Source organism: Marmota flaviventris, chromosome X (assembly GCF_047511675.1).
Source record: "Marmota flaviventris isolate mMarFla1 chromosome X, mMarFla1.hap1, whole genome shotgun sequence".
In the NCBI taxonomy this organism is placed as follows: Eukaryota; Metazoa; Chordata; class Mammalia; order Rodentia; family Sciuridae; genus Marmota; species Marmota flaviventris.
Window position 1 is genome coordinate 45,766,959 of NC_092518.1, and position 25,092 is coordinate 45,792,050.

At 38.9% G+C, this 25,092-nt stretch overlaps 1 protein-coding gene and 1 non-coding gene across 3 annotated transcripts in view; both read right to left on the bottom strand.

Moving 5' to 3' along the window:
• Window positions 1-377: 377 nt before the first annotated feature.
• The window catches only part of Phf8 (PHD finger protein 8), an 83,276-nt gene continuing 58,561 nt past the window's right edge, over window positions 378-25,092 (bottom strand). For both annotated transcript variants that reach the window (XM_027950180.2, XM_071606836.1), the window contains 4 exons: window positions 19,573-19,668; window positions 8,030-8,139; window positions 3,756-4,092; window positions 378-2,903 (listed from right to left, as the gene is read on the bottom strand). In XM_027950180.2, coding sequence (XP_027805981.1) covers window positions 2,815-2,903; window positions 3,756-4,092; window positions 8,030-8,139; window positions 19,573-19,668 — 632 coding nt within the window. In that variant the 3' untranslated portion in view covers window positions 378-2,814. The remainder of the gene's footprint in view (window positions 2,904-3,755; window positions 4,093-8,029; window positions 8,140-19,572; window positions 19,669-25,092) is intronic.
• Window positions 11,227-11,334, bottom strand: LOC114104189 (U6 spliceosomal RNA). The gene has a single exon (XR_003584802.1). It is a non-coding gene; the product is annotated as a U6 spliceosomal RNA (small nuclear RNA).

The following is a 25,092-nucleotide window of genomic DNA, read 5'->3' on the forward strand; positions in this document are numbered from 1 at the left end:
TATCAGAAAGCGTGGGGGCATGGGGCTGGGGTCCTAGATTCATAGAAAGAGGCACAGGTATAGCAAGTAAAAACAATCCATGGAAGCTATGGAAAGCCTTCCCATTGAACTTGTGAGACCCCCTTTGGATTGCTGTACCCTTTCTTTTCTCTTCACTATACTTTTGATTATCTGCTTCAGCTGAGTCCCTACTGAGGGCAGGAATCCTGTTCTCTTCTTACCTAAGGCTGAGTTCCAAGAAAATATTCACTGATAATTTGCTGATGGAGAGAGAGAGAAAAGGCATCACTTCTGGACCCCATACCACACCACCATCACCACAACCACCACCTCCACCAACACCAACACCCATGAAAAAAGAATGCCAAGCAAAGCAATTGCCAAGATAAATCACTTTTATCTCTATAGGAAAGGGAGGATCTAAAAAAAATATAAATTACATTAGTAACACAACATAAGAAAAAAACAGGGGGAAAAAACAACAGAGAAGTCCAGATGATACTATTCTAACCTATTTATAAAAAGGCCCTGCATCAGAAATTCACAATCCTACCCACTTCTAAAAATATATTTAGACATGTACAGAAGCGGTGGGTTTGTTTTTAAATTGTTTGCTTTTTTTTGTAAAAATATATTAAAGGTGAATAGAAATCCTCTCTCCCTGTCCCCTATTTTACCCCCAGTTCTCTGCTGGGGATTGGAGATCAGAGTTAACTATCTCACCATGTTCTAAACCTTGTTTACTACCACTTCCAACCCCTCCCCAACTCACTTCACTTAGAACCTGAAACATTAAAAAACAACAACAACAACAACAAAAAAAAAAAAAAACACTAGCCTCTTTGGAAAAGCATGACTCTGAGGGTAAACTTGCTTTTCATTGGAAACAACACAAAACAACAAACAGAAGACTCTGAGAACCCTACTAAACTAAATGAACCCAGTCAAATGGAGGCTGAGTTTAGCTCCACAGAAACTTCTAACAAAGAAACGGAGGAGAAAGAGGCCAGGAATCAGGGGGATTTGCTAGCAATTTAGCTGCCTTTGAAAGATCAAGAAGGGGTATTAATGGGCAAAAGGGCTGGGGACCTGGTCTTGGTGACAGCAGTCTGTGTCTAGTCAGGTAGTTGCCTACACTGGGACAGAGGCTTCTCCTGCCCTCCCCTTACTACCCCCTGCTGCCTTGAAATCCCCAAGATAAGCAAAGCTGGGTAGAAACAGAGGAAAGGGGAGTAGGGACCTCACGTGCTAGGGAGGAGGTAGCCAGGCTTTTTGCCTTTGGTGTGACTAGATGGAGGACTGCTTGGCCCCTGGGGTCCCCAAGGTAGAAAAAGCAAACAGGCTAAGGGACCCCTGATTCCAAGGAAGAACAGTAGAGGCGGGGCTGTGGAGAAGAAATAAAACCAAAGACACAAAGAAGACAAAGGAAGCCTCACAAATTCCCTGTGGCCTGAATGGTAGCTGTTAAATTCCCCAGAAGCTTGAGGCAAGCTGGGGTGAGGTTGGAGTGGAGGGTAGAGGACAAGGATACACTCCGCTTGGGCAGTGCCAAAATGGGGTGGGAAAAAGAGCATTCTCCATCAAGTCCAGATTGCCAGTGAGGCAAGACAAGAGGGAGGTTTGGGCACTGTCTGGACAATGGAAAGAATACACAAAGGAAAGAGGGGAAGATGGTCTGCTCCTTCACAGATGGGCATCTCTTCTCCTAGACTTGGGCTCATGAGTGAGTGGTCCATCTGCACTCTGCTTAAATGCTGACCTATGGTCTGCAAGTGCAAAGGTCCAGGAGTGAAGATATGAGTTCTGAGGTCTTAATCCAGACTAAGACCTCAGGTGGGAAAAGAAGTAAGGAGGTTTGACGAAGGACCCAGGGGTAGACTGTCTTGCGATACCCTCTCCAGAAGGTCCAGGGTTATCTGCTTCAGTGACAGGTGCTTTCAGGTTTACACCTGCTGGAGCCCAGCCACAGCTGCATGGATAATGTTCTGCAGGACCTCAAAATCCAGGCAAATCCCTGGGGCTCACCCTGTGACAAAGAGCTTCATGTATAGCCAGCCATAAGTAGCTTCCTCCAATGAGGATGGTCAAAGACCTAGGCATCTGTCCTCTCCACACTTTGAAAAGTGAATCTCCTTTCTTTTAAGGATAAGTGAATTCAGCCTTTCTAGGCCACCTCTATCAATAGCCCACAGTGGGGCAGTAAGGGGACTCTGGGCGCTCCTCTTTTTTCCATGAAGTATTTGGCAAGAGGGGGCAGAGACCACAGCCTTCTCCCAGAAAGAAGTCTACAGGTGGGTACATCCACTGGATTGGTAGGGAGGGGAAAGGGAAGGAAACATGGGTGTCTTCTAGAGAGAGGGTTGGAGTTGCAAAGTGGAGCACCGGGTCTCCCACTTCATGGCCACAGAAATATCCAGGGGCCCAGGATCTCTTCATGCCTCTCCTCATCCTGCCTACCAGCTACATGGTGGGAGGTTGGGAGTGGGGTAAGAGTAAAAGACAAAGCAGGGAAATGGGGCTGGAGGAACAGAAATAAGGGTTCTAGTCAGTTGGAAATTTCTCCCATTTACCTGCTTCTCAGGGGTATAGAGAAAGAAGGTAGGATGCTCATAGTGGTAGTGGGAAAGGGAGTTGAGGGGAACCAGTGGAAAGATCCATGGGGGTGTCCATGCCTTTGGTCAGTCCCAAGAAAGCAGGACAATGCGCCTCAGCACCTTGTCCGGGGCAAACAGGATCCAGAAGTGCCCCGAAAGTTGACAACGGAGAAGGCAATGGGGGTGAAGGGGTGAGGGATGGAACACAAGGGGACTCGGCTCACAGAAGTAGCTTGCCATTTCTGTGGATTTTCAGGATACGGCCAAGTCTCTGCTTTGCTGTGGCCAGGCCCTTTTTGGGACGCTTTCCTGTGGGGGAAGGGAAAAGTAAGCAAAGGGTATGGCAAAAGCTTTAGCAGTAACTCCAGCACTAACTGTCCTCAGGCCACCCCTACTCTATTCCTCTCCCCACAACGTTTCTTCATCCTTAGACTATACTGGACAAGAATCCCTCCTTAATTATTTCCATCCAACACCACATACCTTAATTCTTCTGCCTATGGCCTCCTTCAGCAGATAAAACTCCCTGGTTATAATTTGTCTGGTTCATTTTCCCCACTGATTTCTTTTGGGCCCAATCACTTTCCTTTCAAAATTCTGCAGGGAGATGAGTGTGCTTCCATGTCCTTTTATCACACCCACAAGGGCTAGAAAAAGGTCTTATTAGTGATTATAGCCCAATGTTCCTCATGTTGCCATCGCCAGGGCCTTTTTTCATTAGAAACTCCTATATTCATCAACCCCCAACATCACACCAACCTCAGCACCCTTGAGCTATGGACTGTATGGCCTGAATTTTTGAGGGCACAAGTGAGGAAAGGGGGCGGTCAGACCCCTAACTCTTTCTTGCCTCTTTCTTCCTCCCTATATGAATCATCTCCTATGTCTCATTAGATTGTTTCCATATTTGGTCACTATATTCCTTCCCTTTTCTACTACCTTGGCCAGAACTTCAGCTTCTCTTCATTCCTGCATGAATCTATGTATGTGTCTCCTTTGTACCTTTCCTACTGCCAGCCCACCCTCCACTCTGGTCATCAAATGATCTTTTTTTAGAAAGATCTTAAACCTGATCTTGTCACCACTTAAAATCAGTAAACATCTCTCCATGGTCTAAACTTAAGGTTTAGAACCCTCGTTACTACCATACGGCTATTGTACCTTGTCCTGCCTGATTGCTCTGGGACCCAACTGAAGGGCGCCGCTGGGTCAAGAAAACGCCGGGGGCCATGGGTGTGGTGCTGCGGTTTGCCTGGGCCATGCCAAAGGCATTGGGTCGAGCAGTATACTCATGGTCAGCAAGACTTCCTGACAGAGCCTCTTGTTTAGGCTCAGGAGGAGGCAGGGGTGAGGAAGAGGCAAGAGGCTGGGGTGCAGTAACCAGTGTTGGGGCTGGTATTGCCACGCTGAGATTGGAGTCTTGAGGGCGAGGCTGTTCTACCTCCTTCAGCAAAGGCTTCTTCTTAATATATTTCTTCTTTTGGGCCTTCTGTAGCTCCTGAAACACAAGTCAAATGGGAAGGATGATTCAGGAATGAATCAAATAAGATAATTTCCCAGAAAAGGAACAAGATAATCATCAACATTCTGCAATCCACTACCCCCTCCCCACTAAGTCTAGTCTGTTAATACACACAACACACAGACCTTTCAATACCTGAGGTGCCATTCATCCATAAGTCATCACTGCCATTTATCAGTACAGTGGCAAGAGAATTGTAAATGAATTTGGAGACTTTGGGTTTGGGTCCTAAAATTATCACTAATAAGGTGGATCATGAACACTTATAACAACAATTAAATTTAAACCAGCAGCTGAGGTACTTTATATACTTTAACCTACTTAATCCTCATAACAGTCCTAAGAAAGAAAACCCCTCATTTTACAGATAAGAAAACAGGAGCAGGAATATAAAGCAACTTGTCTCCAAAGTTTAATAGCTGAAAAATAGTTGAATCTAATATTTAACCAGATCTATCTGAAGACACACCCTGAAAACTTTTTTAAATGGAACATCTGAGAATAGAAAGATGATTAGCTTTGCAATGAGGTAAGCCTGGGTTGAAATCCAGGCTAGTGCTCCCTAAATTGGATGACTATAGTCAGTAACTAACCTTTCTGAATCTCAGCTGCCTCATCTGCAAAATGGGCAAAATAATGTCCACTTTTCAGGGTTGTTGGAAAGATTACATAAAACGATGCTGTAAAAATACATAGCACATGGAAGGAACTCAACAAGTGGTAAATTATTATTCTATCTTAATTTCTTACAATGGCTTTTCTTCATTTTGCTGGTCTTTTTCTTCTAACAGAGGACTTGACAATCTTCCAGGTAGACAGATCTAAAACCTCAATTTTGGATGGGAGGTATGAATAAGGAGTTGTGTCACTTCTCCCAATATCTTGGATTTCATCCATCCATTGCTCTATGGATCTACTATCCACTGCATAGTGGGTACTTGTATAGTGGGCATCTGGAGCCCTGAGAACCTGGAAAGGTGGTGCTGAGAGCATGTAAACGACTTCACCTTCTGAAATGCTACACAGCCACAAAGAACAACTCAGTGATTACATTTCTTTGCCTTCTCTTGGCAACACGAACCTACTCCTGCCTTCGGAGGATCTGACAGGCTGTGGCTACCATAGCAATTTCTGGGGACAAGAATAATAATATTAGTAATACATGCCAGGCAGTATTTTAAAGTTACTCATTTAATACTTAAAAGAACTTGAGAAGAAATATAATCCCATTTGAAGAATGAAGCAACTGGCAAAGAAAGGCTAAGCCATTTTGCCAAAGTCACAGGACCAGTACATGGCCAAGTTGGGATTCAGACCCAAGCCATCTGGCTTCAGAATCTTTTTCAGCCACACTTCTATTCCACCCATATCAGGAATGGTATTTCTGTAACCTTTTCTCTCATCTGATTCCAGAAACGATCTCTTCATATCTAGATCAACTAGCCTAAATTTTTCTACCTTTGCAGCCAGTCTCTTTCTCATATAATTTATCTAGATATACTCATAGATGATTACATTCTCTTATTACAGGACCATTTTCACCTTGCCAATTTCCCTGCTCAAAAATCTGTTAATAGGCCAGGCATAGTGGCGCATGCCTGTAATCCCAACAGCTCAGGAGGCTGAGGCAGGAAGATCGCAAGTTCAAAGCCAGCCTCAGCAAAAGCAAGGCATTGAGCAACTCAGTGAGACCCTGTCTCTAAATAACATACAAAATGAGGCTGGGGATGTGGCTCAGTGGTCAAATGCCCCCGAGTTCAATCCCCAGTACACCCCCCCCCAAAAAAAAAAGTGTTAGCAGGTCCCCAAGTTTGAATGCTCTGGATTTACATTCATGATCTTCCACCGTCTGGCCACTTACATCTAGCCAATCCCTATGTTGATGACGGGAAGCTAACATGCCAGTGGTACTTACTCCATACAAAGTGCCATTATTAACAATTTGTGTTTGTGTGTGTGTGTGTGTGTGTGTGTGTCTGTCCGTCTACATACAAAATCTCATTTAATCCTAAGAAAGTTTATTAGGAAATTGAAGCAAAGAGAAATTAAATAATTTATCCAAGTGGTACTGCTAGGATTCAAAGCCAGGTAGGCTAGATCCAGAACCCTTTTCTTTTAACCATTACTTATTTTATTCCATGTCCCAACATGAAGTCTCCAATCCAGAAAAACTCATTCATTCATTCACTTATCCCAGCACTGAATAAATACATATGCTTACCATAGTGGGGATGCCAAGTTAAATAGATCCCTACACTTGAAGCATTTATAGTTTAATAAAGGACACATAAAAATATACTTATCACCCTAAACACCATGAGAGAATGCTGTGGAAGCAAAGAAAGCCACTGAAATAAAGTGGTGGTAGGTGGTGTGAAAGAGTGTCAGATAAAGCATTAGAAAAGGCACACTGGGCAGAAGGAATGGCTTGTGCAAAGACACAAAGGCATGAAAAAATCTGATACATGGAATGAATCAAGAGTACTGTAGTGTAGTATGGCTGGTGCAAAGGCTGTGCATGAGAGTCTGGCAGGAGGTCAGCAAGGAGAAGTGACTAGAGATCAAATGAAGAGGTCCTTGTTTGATTTACTAAGGACTTCTTTTCTCCTAGAATGGCTTCCTGTCTCCTACCAAAAGTTTAGACTTCAAAAGCCTTCTCCAATTTTAACCTGTTCTTTGAAGTAATCCCTAATCATCATAAATAGAAGTTACTCCTAAAAAGGCACTAAGAATAGTTGTCACACCTTTAATTTATCTGTTTATTTAAAGTGGTAAATCACACCTCCCCCCCTTTTGTTCAAATTACACCTTACATGGCACTGGGATATACATAACAGAAAGAAGTTTTGAAGGGCCACCTGGCCTGCTCAGTCTGTGCTGGTTCCCAACAATAGCCTCCAAAACATTTTTTAAAAACTCTATAGCTCCATAGACCATCATGTGAAAAACATCATTCTATTAAATTTAATTTAAATAGGATGTAATTACTAAAATAAATAAGCACTTGACTATTTCACTTTATTTAAATATCCAAGTAACATGAAATTTGAAGTTAAAGGATGAGTATGAATCTTGTCTCCTCCATTTAATGGCTGTCTTATCTTGGACTAGTCACTTAAAGTGAGCCTCATTTTCTTCACCTGCAAAATGATGAAAATATCACCTATTGAACAAGGCTACTGGGCATTTTACATTAGACATTGTACATGGAAGCACATAATCTAGAGTTACCTCAATAATGCTCACACTACAGGATGTGGCATGAGGAGCTAAAGGAATTTTGATAAGAAAAGAATGAGAAGATTTACCTTCAAATGCTCCTAGGGTTTCTGAGCATATTACATATGTTAAAGAATTTTGTAAAGTATAATTCTAAGGGGTAAAATTAATTGTAGTGAAGATGACCTGTTAGGACAAAAAAAAACAATAGCTGTTTTCTTTAGAAGCAGGGGATGAAAATCAAGGTAACAGTATTTGGAGAAGAGAATAAGTAAAACCTCTTTCTAATAGACCAAATTCCTATACTGATGGGTGACCAAAGACTTAAGTGTACTCAGCTGAGTCACCTCTTTGGCACTTCATGTGGGGGCAAAGGACATGTCGATCTGAGTTTTTTTTTTTTTATATACACCCAAGAAAGGCAAGTAATATCAGCAAGGGCTTTTCTCTGGCCCCATGTTTTCTTTTGTCCTAAAACATGTCAACTATGTAACCCTATGGAAGTAGCTTGTCTTAGAACTAGGATATGAAGGATATTGTAGGGGGTTGGGATATTGCCAAGGTCAAAGATCAAAGGTTTCCCACAACCCACAGAGACAACAGTGAGATCTTATCAGCTTGAAGGTCTGAGTTTTGAGGATCTTAGTCAAACAGGGATCAGCAGAAGAGCCACTACCGGGTGGCAGGCACTTACCTGCTGGGCCAGCTTTGCAGCTGCTGCAGCCAAACCTGTCTCAATGGAAGCGACTCGGGTCCCCTCACGTACAGGACGGTCCTGCTTGGGTAGAGTTGGGGTCACACGGGCTGCAAGGGAAATAGGAGAAGGTGTCACTCTCTGAGACATTTATCTGCATGTCAATTATTATCTCCACCTTCAACTTCCCCAAAAGTAGTTTCACTGGCCTTCCTGCTTCCAGCTTTTCACAAAGCCAGGTTTTGCTTCCTATTAGGTAAGTAGATAATTTACAAATACTCAAAGCACACCTGATAATAGAATAAAAGTTCACCTACCTGATTGGGTATTTAAGGTTGTCCATGTTTTTTGCTCCTGGCCTCCATTCCTCCCTACCCTTATTTATTTAAATGTCTTTAGTTGTTGATGGGCCTTTATCTTATTCATTTATTTATATGCAGTGCTGAGAATCAAACCCAGTGCCTCATACATGCTAGGCAAGTGCTCTACCACTGAGCCACAATCCCAGCCCCCTCCCTATCCTTATTTCCACACCCACTGTTATGGTTTGAATGTGCCCTCCAAAACTCCTGTGGAAATTTATTTGCCACTATAATGGTATTAGGAGGTAGAACTTTTTTTTCAGGGGGGGGGGACTACCAGGGGTTGTACTCAAGGACACTCAACCACTGAGCCACATCCCCACCCCTATTTTATTTAGAGAAAGGGTCTCACTGAGGTGCTTAGTGCCTCACCATTGCTGAGGCTGGCTTTGAACTAGTCTCCCAAGCCGCTGGGATTATAGGCATGTGCCACCATGCCTGGCTAGGAGGTAAAACTTTTAAGAGCTAATTAGGTCATGGTAGCACCACCCTCATGAATGGATTAAAGTTGTTTTTGTGGAAGCAAGTTAGTTATAAAAGGGGAATTTTAGCTCGCTCATTCTTGCTTGCTCTCTCATTATGTGATGCCTTCTGCTATAGCATGATGTAGCACAAAGCCCTCACCAGATGCCAGTATCATGCTCTTGGACATTCCAACCTCAAGAGCATGAGTCAAATAAACTCCCATTGTTTAGAATTTACCCAGTCTGTGATATTCTGGTATAGCTTAAGAAAATGGACTAAGACATCCATATTCTCAGCTTCTCCAGACAGATAGCTTCCTTATTATACATCACTGTATGTACAGCTCATCCTCTCTCCCTGTGCCTTCATCCTCATCATCCACACTACCTAGAGTATGCTCTTCCATACTGCCTAGTCAAAACTTACCCACCCTTCAAAGATATATTGAAAACAATACCTATGCAAACTTTTAGAACTTCTCTGGTTCCATTTATCTTTTCTTCATTTGAACTTATGATCTGTACAAGTCACTTGATACACAACACATATCACCTTGTCTGATATTGTTGATGTGTGTTTTTTTGTCTATGAACAAGGCCATAACTCTTTTTTTAAATGTTTTTTAGTTGTTGATAGACCTTTATTTTTTTTATTTATTTATTTAGCAGTGCTGAGAATTGAACGCAGTGCCTCACACATGCTAGGCAAGCACTCTACCACTGAGCTACAACCCCAGCCCAAGGGCATGACTCTTACAAAATGCTTTTATGTAGCACCTTTAACACATTAAATCAAAAATAGTTATTCATCCCATCGTTTTTTTTTTTAATTTATTCTTTAGTTTTTGGCAGACACAACATCTTTTTATGTGGTACTGAGGATCGAACCCGGGCCGCACGCATGCCAGGTGAGCGTGCTACCGCTTGAGCCACATCCCCAGCCCTCATCCCATCTTTTCGATAGAAAGAATATTACAAAATAACCAAATAGGTTATTTTGATGAGGAGGGACAGCTCTTCTTTATAGAAAAAATGCCAGCTAATAAATGTAGAAGAAATAACAATTAGAAAAATCACTAGTTTGCAAGCCCTGATGAAACTATGGATTCTAGAGAATTACATATTCACATACTACCAAATTATTAATTTACAGACAACTTGCCAGTCTCAAGAACAAAACCTAACTTTAAAATGGTGCTATCATTCTCGGTCTATTCCCTAAAGACCTAAAAAGAGCATGCTATAGGGACACCGCTACATCGATGTTCATAGCAGCACAATTCACAATAGCAAGACTGTGGAACCAACCTAGATGCCCTTCAATAGACAAATGGATAAAAAAAAATGTGGCATTTATACACAATGGAGTATTACTCTGCATTAAAAAATGACAAAATCATAGAATTTGCAGGGAAATGGATGGCATTAGAGCAGATTATGCTAAGTGAAGCTAGCCAATCCCTAAAAAACAAATGCCAAATGTCTTCTTTAATATAAGGAGAGTAACTAAGAACAGAGTAGGGATGAAGAGCATGAGAAGAAGATTAACATTAAACAGGGATGAGAGGTGGGAGGGAAAGGGAGAGAGAAGGGAAATTGCATGGAAATGGAAGGAGACCCTCAGGGTTATACAAAAGTACATACAAGAGGAAGTGAGGGGAAAGGGAAAAATAATACAAGGGGGAGAAATGAATGACAGTAGAGGGGGTAGAGAGAGAAGAGGGGAGGCGAGGGGAGGGGAGGGGAGGGGGGATAGTAGAGGATAGGAAAGGCAGCAGAACACAACAGACACTAGTATGGCAATATGTAAATCAATGGATGTGTAACTGATGTAATTCTGCAATCTGTATATGGGGTAAAAATGGGAGTTCATAACCCACTTGAATCAAAGTGTGAAATATGATATATCAAGAAATTTGTAATGTTTTGAACAACCAACAATAAAAAATAAAAAAAATAAATAAAATGGTGCTATCAGGGGACCATTACCTTAGTCTACTTAGCACAATTAACTATGTACTAACTTTAGTGTCACTAGTAGTGAGAAAACACAATATCATATGCCTCTTGATGTGATGCAACAGGAAATTCAAAGGTCCACCTGGAAAGTTGCTAAGGTGTTAAAATAATGCAAGTCATTCATATTACTTCCAGTGTTTAAGAAACATAGGGACAGAAGAAAAAATTAAATATTACCTTGAGAAAAGAAGCAAACATTCTGCATATCAGATAACTGGCTTAATCTCTTTAAAAAGACAATGTCACATGGAAGCAAACAGACAAATCTAGAAGGCAAGATGAACTACAGGGTCATTATACCATTTCTACAACAAAAATAGGATAAAACAAAAAGGGGAATGTTAGATTTTTTAAAAATATGGAATGATTCACAAATTTGCACATCATCCTTGTGTAGGGATCATGCTAATCTTCTCTGTATTATTCCAATTCTAGCATTATGTACTGCTGAAGTGAGCACTGTTATGGATTTGTTTATCAAGGTACTGGAGATTGAAACCAAGGGCACTTGACCACTAAGCCACATCTCCAGCTCTTTTTAGCATTTTATTTAGAGACAGGGTCTCAACTGAGTTGCTTAGTACCTCACTTTTGCCAAGGCTGGCTTTGAACTTGCAATCCTCCTGCCTCAGCCTCCTAAGCAAGCCACTGGGATTACAGATATGCACCACCATGCCCTACTCTTCAGTTCTTTTTATTTATTTATTGTTTTTAATTTTGAGACAGGGTCTTAATAAGTTGCTTAGGGCCTCATTAAGTTGCTGAGGCTAGCCTCAAACTTGCAATCATCCTGCCTCAGCCCCCACCAGTGACTGTGATTACAGGCATGTGCCATCATGCCTAGCTATCACAGAAAGAGACTTAAAAGGCAAGACAGCCAAATGCCATGTGGACCCTATTTAGATCCTGATTTAAACAGATTCATTGTAGTACCTTTGTTTGGTTAAACAATTTAAGAAATTTGATTATTGGCTTAGAATTAGATGAACATCAAAGAATTACTGAATAATCATTAATTTTGTTATATATAATGGAATTATTGTTATATGAGAAAATGTCCCTATTTCTAGAAATGCATACTGAAATACATGGTGAGAAATGGTGTCATAATATCTAGTGTCTGAAAATAAAAATGACTGGGGGGACTGGGGTTGTAGCTCAGTGTCAGAGTGCTTGCCTAGCACGTGTAAGGCACTGGGTTTGATCCTCAGCACCACATAAAAATAAATAAAATAAAGGTATTGTGTCCATCTACAACTAAAACAATATTTTTTAAAAAGGGCTGGAAATGTGGCTCAGTGGTCAAGTGCTCCTGAGTTCAATCCCTGGCATTAAAAAAAATTGTTGGTCTGGGGTTGTAGCTCAGTGGTAGAGTGCTTGCCCAGCATGTATGAGGTACTGGGTTCAATCCTCAGCATCACATATAATTAAATAAATTAAATAAAGGTATTGTGTCCATCTACAACTAATTTTTGTTTAAATTGTCACAAAGAGCTTTATCAGAACTCTAGAAATTAACCAAAGGCTTTCAGAAACTTAGGAGAGCATTTACTCAAGACAAATAGCTGAATCTCAGAACAGGGAGCTTTATGGCATTTTAACTTGAACTAGACACATTCACCTTCCCCTAGCTCAGTGGTATCCTTGAAAAATAACACTCCACATTCCCAGTAGCAAGCAGAAAAGAGTTAGAGCTTTCTTTCAAAGCCTAGTACTAAAAGCCTCTCCCTAGGAGGAATTCATGAAAATGTTTAAAGGCAAGTACTTAATGTCACAGCTACTTAAGGTGATGCATAATAGTTATGACAAACAGATTAATCCAAAGGCTTAAAAAGAAGCTGAGGAATGAGATGATCATAGGAAATGTGAAAAGCTCTCACATACTTTGGGGAATCTAGAAGGTCACATGCATGTACAGAGGCTCTGTGAAAGACCTGAAAGAGTCCTAAGCATGCACCCCTGGCTGACTCTGAGGCTCTGCACAAACAGAGAGTGAAAGCTAAAGGAGAGTTATAAAGTGGCTGGCTGAGTGTTGAGTGCTGCCCCAACATGCACACAGAGGCCCTTGGCAAAACTGGAAGATTCACTAATCCCAGGCATTTAAGGAAATCTGTCAAAACATTAGATGACCAGAAAGCTACCTGAGTAGAGATTTACTCACAAATAGAATACAAACCTTATAGGATTAGTTCAAAAAAGTCACTAAACAAGTTACACTGGCAATAAGCAAAAACAAAATAAACCCTGGGGAGCAAAGTGAGGAGAATCCAGAGCTGCCACCATATTTAAAATATCTCATTATTAACAAAATTATAAGAAATACAATGCAAAAGGAAAACTAAGGCATACATAAGAAAAAACAAAAAACAAAAGATACTGTGTCTGTCTTCCTAAACAAAGTTGGGCTTACTAGATAAAGACTTAAAATCAGCTATTGTAAATTATTTTGGAGGCTAAAGAAGACCATGTCTGAACAACTACAAGAAAGGCTGGGCATGATGGCACATACCTGTAATCCTACCATTAAGTTTATCAACACATACACATAGGAGTCTCAGAAGTTCAGAGAGAAATGGAGTACAAAGACTACTTGACGAAATAATGTCTGAGGACTGGGGGTGTAGCTCAGTGTTAGTGTACCTGCTTAGCATACACAAGGCCCTGGGATGTTTGATCCCCAGTACTACACATACACACACACACACACAAAAAAAAAAAAACTATAAACATGTATGAACTTAACAACCGAGTCTCAAAATCCAAAGTAAAGGGAGAAATAGATGGGCTGGAGTTGTGGCTCAGAGGTAGAGTGCTCGCCTAGCATGTATGAGGCACTGGGTTTGATCCTCAGCAGCACATAAAGTAAAATAAAGATGTTGTGTCCACCTATAACTATAGAAATTTTTTAAAAGGGAGAAATAGATATTTCAAGAATAACGGCTAGAGAATTCAATACCTCATTTTTAATATCGAAGAGAACAATTAGAAGATCAGTGAAGAACTACAGATATCATTATGTTTGGAATTTCACTTCAAAGTCCTCAAAAAAAAAAAAGCAAAGCAAATGTAGCAAAATGTTCATTATTAACTTTGGGTGATATGTGTTTTATATTTTCATGGCATTAACCTAATTTTCTCTGTTTTCATAACAAAAATATATTTAAAAATGAAAAAAAATTATTATTCATTCTTGTGCTTTAACAACATTAATTTGATTACTGTAGCACTACAAAATATCGACCCTTGAATTTTTTTTCTTTTTATGGTACTAGGGATTGAACCCAGGGCTTCATTCATGCTAGGTAAATGCTTTACCACTGAGCTATATCCCCAGTCAGTGTAATTTAAATATCTAAAAAGGCTAATTTCTTTTCAACTCTTCTATCCTAAAATTCTTTAAGCTAATTATGTTTACTTTTTAAAAAATTATTATTTTTTCAAATATTTATTTTTTAGTTGTAGTTGGACATAATACCTTTATTTCACTTATTTATTTTTATGTGGTGCTGAAGATCAAACCAGGGTCTCGCACGTGTGACGTGAGTGCTCTACCGCTGAGCCACAACCCCAGCTCCTTAAAAATTATTTTTAGAATAAGTTCCTCACAAAATTTGATTAGAATAGTGTCAAAGGTACAAATTAATTTGAAAGGAAATAACACTCAGTTTTGGTAACCAGACACATGGTATACCTCTATTGATTAAGGCCTTCTTTTATGTTCATCAGTGAAGTTTTGAAGTTTTTCTTCTCATAGGTTCCACATGTGTCTTCTTAAGGTTATTCTTGGGTATTTTATATAATTGTTGCTACTGTCAAAAAGGTCTTTTTTCTCTCAGTACATTATGATTATTACTGATATGCAGAAATTCATGGTTTGTGGCTATCTAGTTTATATCTAGGGATTGCCCAATTTACTGAATTCTCTTATTAATTCTAAGTTTTTAATTCTCTTGCATTTTCTAATATTCAAAATGCCATATTTCTGTTTTCTACTTATATTTATTATACAATCATACAAATTCTTTCACTTGTCAAATACTTACTAAACATCACCCCTTTGCTAGTACTATGCAAGGTGCTCCAGTGAAAACAATGGACAAAAATGAACAGGATTCCCATCCTGGGATCCCCACATCATCATGACATGTTCTCTTAATTTATTACACAGTCCTTATTTCTGCTTTATTCCTAATTATACTGGCTAGAACTTCAAAATCAATGCTAAATAACAGAAGAGCTAATGGGTATACATCTTATTCCTGATTTTAAGTGAAAATCTCTTTGGTAGAACACTGAAATCTTTTTAGACTTGCTTTGAAAATGTGATAATGTTTTAACTAGAGAAATATATACAAATATGTATGTACATTTACATAAATTTTTAATACAATGTAGGAGATTCAAGGATCCAAAAGTCCATGGACATCAACTAAAGCAGCTCTACCCTAGGGACTAAACACTAAGGATGCTTGACAGGTTCCTGTTACTCATATGCAAGCACTCTTCCTAACTGACATTTTCAATGCCTGCAAGGATTTCATAAACAGGCATTTTTACAAATGGCTGGTGGGAAGGTAAACTGTCCCAACCTTTTGGGAAAGTAATTTGCTTGTATGTATCAAGAGCTTTTAAAATGTTTACATTAAGAAACTGTGTTGGCAAATGTAAAGGGAAACAGCCACTCTTGTGCACTGCTTGTGGGAATGTAAATAATTTCTAAGATGCATTATTGAGAAAAATCAAAAACTAATAGAGTATATAAGTAAATATTATGGGTTAGATGTGGTGTCCCCTAAAAGCTCATGTGTGAGACAATACAAGAAGGTTTGGAGGAAAAATGATTGAGTTACATCCTTAACCCAATAAGTGAATTAATCCCTGATGAGATTAACTGAGTGGAAATTGAAGTGGTAGGGTGTGGCTGCAGGAAGTGGGAATTGGGCCTTGGTTTTAGGATATATATTTTGTATCTGGAGAGTGGAGTCTCTCTCTGCTTTCTGATCATCATGTGAGCTGCTTCTCTCTGCCACACTCTTCTGCCATGTTGTTCTGCCTCATTTCAAGACCCCAGGAATGGAGCCTGCTGTCTGTGGACTGAGACATCTGAAACCATGAGCCCTCAAATAAACTTTTCCTCCTCTACAGTCTTTCTGGTCAGGTCTTTTAGTCACAGCAGCAAAATAGCTTACTAAAACAGTAAATTTCCAATTGAATAAAAAAGAGGAGAAAAGACAATATATACATGTATTTGGATATGTAGAAATTATCTCTGAAAGGAAAATAAGAATCAATTGGAAAAGAGGTGGAAGGGAGACTTTTCACCATTCATTCTCATATAGTTTGACCTTTCTAAAATTTCATGGGGATCCATCCTAAGCAAGTTGCCAGATATACATTTATATATAAAGATGTTCACCTCAAATGTTGTCGCTAATTATGATAAACAATAGCTTAAATGCCTCCAGATTAAATAAATTAGGTATATCCATAAAATAGGCATTTGTAGCCATTAAAATATTATTTATAAACAATGGCACAGGGACATATTTAACATATATTAACTTAATAGGTCAAATATATGCATTGATTTTCAATTTTATACTAAATTTCTAGTAAATATGGACTATTAATCACAAGAAAATGTATATGTTAACAAGCTTTATAATATAAATAAAAATGAATGATTTATAGAAGGCTGGGGGTTGGAGAAATACTAAGGGCACAACAGAAGTTGATTAAAGGAGAACTAGTGGTATAAATTCTATCATCTTGAGTTTTATAGGTATATACCAGGAAAATAAAAAATATGAGGTTGCTTTTCAGGCACATAATTGAAGATAGGGAAAGCAGAAATATAAGAACATTGCTTTTCATCCTGAACTCCTCCATAGTATTTTATTTGCTATACATTACCTTTAATTAAAAAAGACAAAAAATAAATAAAAAGAGTAGGATATACAATTGCATATACAGTGTTATTTCAACCACAATAAGAAAAATGCATAGGAAAAGAAGACTAGAAGAAAATATGTTAATGTTAACAAGGGTTGTCTCTGGGTAGCAAACTCATGGGTGGTTTCTTCTTTATAATTTCCTCTATCTTTGGTATTTTCCACATTTTCTATTACACTAATGTGAAAATTTTACTTTGACAGGAGATATAAAACTACAAACTACAGAAGAAAATAAAATAAGAAAATAGGCCTATTTTTTTTTATTTGCCAATTGACTAAGAGAACACTTCCCAAAAATGTCCTGCTGTCCTACTCCTCCAACCCCAAGCAAACACCAAAAAAGTCAAATAAGGCTTGCTGGGACTAAAAGGGCCCTTATTTCCTGAGAACCACAGATACAGAGATTCCAGCATCCTCAATGGCACACTGCTACAGAAATGGCCCTCAGTTTCTCACACCTGTGTGTGTGTGTGTGTGTATGTATGTGTATATGTATGTATGTATGTATGTATGTATGTATGTATATATATATATATATATCTCCATCCTTTTGCAATGTGACTTTGGAGCTCCCCTTTTGAAAGGTGTAATCTACTTCTCCAGCCCTGAAATCGAGGTTTGGCCATATAATTTGTTTTGGCCAATGGGACAATAACAATTAAGAAACAAGCAGAGGCTTGAAAAGTGCTTATACATTGGGGCTTGTCCTTTCTTGCTGCTGGAAACCCTTTTGCCACCTTATGAAAAAGCTTGGGATAGCCTCCTGATGGACAAAAGACAATAAGAAAAAAGGCTCAGTTATCCAAGTTTGCTGAGAGCCATAGCCAAGTAGGAATGACGCATGGCAATTTCCTTGTCAGCCTACCCAATGTTGCTTAGAGGGAGGACTCTCCATTGTGGAAATGGGCTTGCCTTGGACCCAGGTCATTTGCAGTGACATTGCATGAATGTTTGAGAAAGGTGACCCTGCTCAAGGACCAGGGTGGATCCGGGTTTAGGGCGGTTCCAGGTTTAGGGTGGATCCTGCTGGGAATAGGGCATATCCTGCTGCCTCAGGCGCCTGCTCCTCGAGTTCCCCTTGAGTTCTCTCGGGGTTCTGAGAGTATTTGGGACGCAGAGCCCAGTGGAGGGAAAATTTTCCCAGAACATGCGTGTAGAGTGCCGGTGACAGTTCGGGAATAAAGAGCTGCTGTTTGAATCTACAAGGCGGTGTGGTGGCTCAGTTATTTTGTGCCCAGCCAGACTGCGGCACAAGTTAGGTACCAGACATTGAGGAAGATCTTTTTATACCACCAGTCAAACTGCCTCAGAATGAAAGAACAACTTAACCAACCTACAGAATCATTCTGAAAAATGGTCCATTACTGTTGTTTTAAGCCACTAAGTTTTGGGTTGTTTGTTAAGCAGCAAAGTCTTATTGATATATCCTCCAATGTAAAAACAAGCCAACCAAGGAAATAGAGAAGATTATTTGATCACCCTCTAATTTCTATATTCAACTCAATAATGATTCTATCATACTCAGGGATGGCTTCTCAAAAGATGAGTCTTGAACCTTGTAGAGCTCAACAGTCAGCATAATTCACCTCCTTGACCACAAAATTACCAGAGGGCTAGGATGATGATATTGTAAGGGTAAAAGAAATTGAAGTTAAAGTGTAAAAGTTAAAGTGTAAAAGACCGGGCATTGTAAAGTTTCTAAGCTGCAAGGTCTGAGTTAAAATGTAAAGGATTAGGTATTGTTAGGTTTCTATGCTACCTGCAAAACCTGAAATCCCTGTAGCTGTTAGGACAATACTGGAACTGCCCAGTAAATATTCCCACTGACTCCCTGGTTGTCCAATAACTTGGGACTCTGTGTAACTTGTCACGTAGTCATTTAGGCCCTAAAACCAATCAGTTTGAATGTGTACCCCGTTTAGAACTGACCTATCACCCCCGCCCGACCTGTTCCCGCCAATGAATGAACTAATCATGTTTAGGAGTTGTTGTTCAATTTTCCCGCGCCTCATGATGATTTGTTCTGATGTATACAAAGCCCTCCGCCCTCCCCAAAAAGTGTACTTAAGCAGTGCTCAGCCCCTGCTCGGGGCTCTGGGCTGCTTTCCCCTCCTGGGTGAGCCTGGAGCCTCAGCACGCTGAATCGGATCCTCAATAAATCCCCTTCTGCCAATTGCATGAGTGGTCACTTGGTGGTCTCTTTCTCCAACCCTTCGCCGGACCCTTACAATATCAGAATGTTCTCTGAAGCCCCAGTCTGCTTGGTAGAATCTGTTCAAGGTCCTCCTCCTTTCTCCTCAAGTCATAAAATAAGTAAGCTGCATGTCTCATTATTTCTGGTTTTGTTGAACTGATTATATAACTGTTTAATTACTGACCATTTTATCTCCAGCATCTAACAATCTGTCTGGACATAACAAATGCTTGTTGAATAAACAAATGAGTGTCTGAACTGGGCCTTTTTTTTTTTTTTTTTTTTTGTACCAGGGATTGAACCCAGGGGCACTTAACCACTGAACAACATCTCCAGCGTTTTTAATTTTGAGACAGGTTTCACTTAAGTTACTTAGGGCCTCACTATATTGTTGAAGTTGGCCTTGACTTGGGATCCTCCTGTCTCAGGAGGCATGTGCCATCATGCCCAGCTTGAACTGGGTTTTATTGAATAAAATATCCCTTCTACTTCCAGTCTCTTTCCCCCCTGACCATACCTACAAAATTAAAGGTACAAAATACTGGATCACCTTTAGGACTCCATGGGGCATCATCTGAATTCTTCTTTTTCTTGGGTCGAGATTTCAGAGCAGGGTCATCATCATCAGATTCCAGGGAAGGGTAGACTGTAGGGAGAGAGGAAAGCAGGGTAAACTGAGATCTCATCGAAAAGAGTGAGACAGAATACATACTCCAGTTCTTTCTACTGCACTGTAAGTGTACCCTTTACTTAATCCACATTTGACTGCAAGCCTCTGAATGTGATTCATGCCTTCTCTACCTTTGCACCCTTGCTACAAAAGTCCTGCCACATTCACCTAATTTTGATTCATTTATCCAACATCCATATGGTGAGTAATTTCATGAGTTACTTTACTCACCTTTTAAAAAACCCAGTTCTAGATTCACCTCCTATAAGATGACTTCCCTCACATTCCTAGTCTGATTCAGGTGCCTCGCTCTCAGATCTCCTCAGTATCTTGTGCTTGATTCTACTGGAATTGCTATACAGTATTTAGGAACTTACTATTAAATCTATTACTCCTAAATTATCATGAGGGCACTGATATATATATATATATATTATTTGATTTCCTATTACGGGAGCCTAAAACAATGAAGAGTAGATGCTCAGTGTTTGCTAAATGCATGGAAAAATTAACAATAAACACTAAATATACAAATCAGGAACAAAAAGACCATGTGGACTGAGAATCACTGGAATGGAATGCTCTGAATGACAAAACACACATACAAGTATCACATCTAACAGAAACATACAAATATATAGTTTATCATATTTTTCTCACAATCCACATTCAACAGACATAAGATTTAGTGATAATATGGTCTAAAGTATCCTACTGGTGAGGTCAAATTCAGATGTTTCTGTTAAGCCTAAAAGAAAAGCAAAGGATAAGAGTGAAAACTTTCTAATGACTTCTGTGCTACCAGAGAATAAACCCCAGGGTGCTCTGTCTGCTATTAAGCTACATCCCCAGCCCTTTATGTTTTTTAAGATAGCATCTCACTATATTGCCCAAGCTTGCCTTAAATTTGCACTCATACTGCATCAGCCTCCTGAGTATCTGGGACCATAGGTGTTCACCGACATGCCTGGCTGGCCAATGATTTTTTCTTTTTCTTTTCTTTTTTGGTAATGGGGAATTGAATCCAGGGGTGCTTAACCATTGAGCCATATCCTCAGCCCTTTTTTTTGTATTTTATTTAGAGACACAGTCTCACTGAGTTACTCAGGGCCTTGCTAAGTTGCTGGGGTTGGCTTTAAAGTCAATATCCTCCTGCCTCAGCCTCCTGAGCCACTGGGATTACAGGTATATGCCACCATGCCTGGCTTGGCTAATGATTTTTGACATGGGTGCAGAGACCACACCAGATAGACAAGAAACAAGACATTTTTAAAAACCCTAAAATCTGGGGTTATTTAGTCATTATATACCTTGCCTTCAAGAAATGATAAAGAGGTATTTAAGGCTGAAATGAAAGGATAATAGAGAGTAACTTGAAGCTAAAACAACCCCCATAAAAGTAAATATAAAAGGATTATAGTATTTGTGGCTTCTAAATCCTCTTTCTGGTTTGAACCCCAGTATTAAAAAAATATATAAATAAATCCTCTTTTTTGTTTCCTAAGTGATTTAGAAGATAAACGTGTAAAATAATTAGCTATAAATCTGTGTCAATAGGAATACAATGCATGAAGAAGTAATTTGGGATCAAAAAACACTAGGGAGGAGGTAGAGGTATATAGGAGCCAAGTTGTTTCTTTTTTTTTTAATTACTTTTTAGTTGTTGATGGACCTTTATTTTTTATTATATGGTGCTGAGAATTGAACCCAGTGCCTCACACATGCTAGGCAAGCACTCTGCCACTGAGCCACAACCTCAGCCCCTAGGAGCCAAGTTTTTGTAGGCTATGGAACTAGACTGTTAAATCAGTACACTACAAAAAAAGCAATTAAGCATAAAAAAAGAGATAAAAGAAGACTGAGAAACCAAAAAGTTATAAGACATATAGAAGACACATCATGGCTAGGTGAGACAGCAGAGACCTGTATAGTCAGGATGCTAAATCAAGAGGATTGCTTAAGCTCAAAAGTTTGAGGCCAGCCTGGGCAACAGAGTGAGACCTTGTCTCTAAAACAATAGCAACAACAAAAACAAAAACAAAAAAAATAGTAAAATAGCAAAAATTCTTCCTTATTGGTAATCACTTTAAATGCAAACAAATTAAAGTCATCAATCCAAAGGGAGAGATTGGGAGAATGAAGTGAAAATATGATCCAATAGTATATCATCTGCAAGATCTGAAACAAACAACTAAGATGAAAGCAAAAGGCTGTAAAAACACACTCCATGCAAATAGCAACCAAAAAGAAAGCTGTGGTGACTATGCTAACACCAGGCAAATTACACTGCAAGTTGAAAACTGTTACAGGATGCAAAGAAGATAATTACATAATCTGGCCAATCCAAGAACATGTAACAATCAAACGCACACAGGAGCGCACACAAACACACCCCTAATGAGTGAATCTCAAAATATATGAAACATTGACACAATTGAAGGAAAACAGCAATTCTACAAGAATAACTGGAGATTTAAATGTTCCATTTTTGTTTCTATATAAAACACGCAGAGAAGATAAATAAGGGAATAAAAGGCTTGAAAACACTCTAAACCAATTAGACCTTATGGACAAGTATAGAACACTCCACACAAAAAGAATAGGAAACACATTTTTTTCAAGTGTACAGGAAACATTCTCTAGAACATACTACATATTAGGTCACAAAATTAGTCTTATTGTGTTTTAAGAAACCAAAATCAGGACTGGAGTTGCGTCGCTCAGTGGTGGAGCACTTGCCTTGCATGTGGGAGGCAATGGGTTTGATCCCCAGCACCACATAAAAATAAATAAAAGAAAGATATAAAATATTACATCCATCTACAACTAAAAATATTTTTAACAAACAAAAAGACGCTAAAATTATACAAAATATTTTTTCAAACTGCAATGGAATGAAACTATAAATCAATTACAGAAGGATAAATGGAAAATTTAAAAAAACAGGTAGAAATTAAATAACACTCTCTAAAATAACCAAAGAAGAAATCAAAAGTGTGAGTATGAAAAATTATAAGATGGATAAAAAAACACAACATACCAAAACCTATGGGATACACCAAAACCTATGGGATACAGCAAAAGTTTATAGCTGAAAATACCTTCATGTAAAAACATGAAAGATCTTAAATCAATAGCCTAACTTCCATAATATTCCTTCAAAAAGCTAAGAAAAAGAAGACCAAACTAAACCCAAAGCTAGAGAGAAATAATAAAGATGAGAAATAAATGAAATAGACTAGAAAAGCAATAGAATCAAGAAAACCAAAAGTTAACTCAATAAAACTGCCAAGTACTTATAGTTAAACTAATCAATAAAAAAGGAGCGAAGACACAAAGACTCAAGCCATTAATGAATCTTAAAGGCATTATGCTGAGTAAAAATGCCAGTCTCAAAATATCATACAGCACAATTCCATTTATAAGACTTTCTGGCAAAGGCAAAGCTACAATGATAAAGAGCAGATCAGGGACTGCCAGAGGTTTGGAGTAGAGGGAGGACATGACTTCAAAGTGGAAGTAACATAAGAGAGTATAGGGGGTGATCAAAGGGTTCTACATCCTCACTGTGGTGGTTACAAGTATCTAAACATGTGTATACCAAAAAAGCCAATTTTACTTCATTTTAATTAAAAACATAAAATTTTAAAACCCTTCATCAAAAGGCAGACTGAAAATAAATGACCAGTGCTTTTAACTCAAGATGTTAAAAAAGAACACTGATAAAAGGAACAAAAAATCAGACACAACATCAACCATTAGAAAGGATCAATAAAACAAAAAACTAGTCTTTAAGAAGAACATTAGGGCTGGGGTTGTGGCTCAGTGGTGGAGTGCTTACCTAGCATGAATGAGGCACTGGGTTCGAACCTTAGCACCACATAAAAATAAAAAATAAAGACACTGTGTCAACCTAAAACTAAAAAATAAATATTAAAAAAAGAACATTAATCGGGCTAGGGTTGTAGCTTAGTGGTAGAGCGCTTGCCTCACATATGTGAGGCCCTGGGTTCAATACTCAGCACCACATAAAAATAAAGATATCGTTGGGCTGGGGATGTGGCTCAAGCGGTAGCGCGCTCGCCTGGCATGCGTGCAACCTGGGTTCGATCCTCAGCACCACATACAAACAAAGATGTTGTGTCCGCCGAAAAAACAAAAAAATAAATGTTAAAATTCTCTCTTTAAAAAATAAAATAAAATAAAGATATTGTGTCCAGAGTGTAATGCATTCCACTATTGTCATGTATATAAAAAAAAATTTAAAAAAATATTTTGTCCAACTACAGCTAAAAAAATTTTTAAAAAAGAACATTAATCAAGTAAACTAGACAAACTATAATTAAAAACCATGACCAAGCATAGCAAATCTCAAGAAGAAAATGTAGATTCAAAATTAGTATTCACTATATTAATAAACAAAAAATGTCTTTTTATCAAAACATGCCAAAAAACTGTTTGGTGAAACCTAATACTACCTAATCTTAAACAAAATCGCTCAAATAAGACAGACTTCCCTAAACTTTATGAGTATAGTCTGAGAAACATTGGCAGTATCCCCTTTAAAGTCAGAAATACCACAAGGATGCCCACTATTATCATGATGACTCAACATTATACTAAAACTAGGGACTGAACTGTGTCCCCTCCGAAATTCATATGTTGAAGCCATAACCCCCAGAACCTCAGAATGTGAATGTATTTGGAGATACCTTTAAAGAGGTATAAAAGTTAAAATAAGGCTGTTAGTATACCCTCTAATCCCATCTGACTGTTATCTTACAAGAAGACAGTAGGCTACACAGATATCAGGGGCCTGTGTACACAGAGGGAAAACCTCATGACAAGGCAAAAAGAGGGGGACCACCTGTAAGCCTAGGAGAAACACCTCTGGACAAACCAACCGTGCTGGCACTTGATCTTGAACTTTCAGCATCTAGAACTGTGAGGAAAAAAATGTTGTTTAAGCCACACAGTTTGTGGTTTTTCTTTTTTTGGGCACATCTACCAAACTAATACAGGATGCATAGGTCACCTACCTCAAAAGAAGTCAAATCAATTAACTGAAAAATTAATACAACTAATGAGTATAGTAAGGGAGTAGAATACAGGATCAATATGGAAAAATCACCTCTTTTCCTCCATATTAGCAAATAGCCAATCAGAAAGAAAAAAAAAAAAAAACACATGAAAAGATGTCATTTTTAGTAGGAACCAAAATAAAATACTTAGGAATAAACTGAAGAAATAAACCAAAAAAGATACATACAAGAACACTTAAATAAATGGAGAGACAGACCACATTTAATGACAGGAAGAGAAGAGGGCCTATTAATAGTTCATTGTTCATACCTAAAAGGTATGAGGAATGATGCCAATGCTGTTGAGAAGTTGCACTGG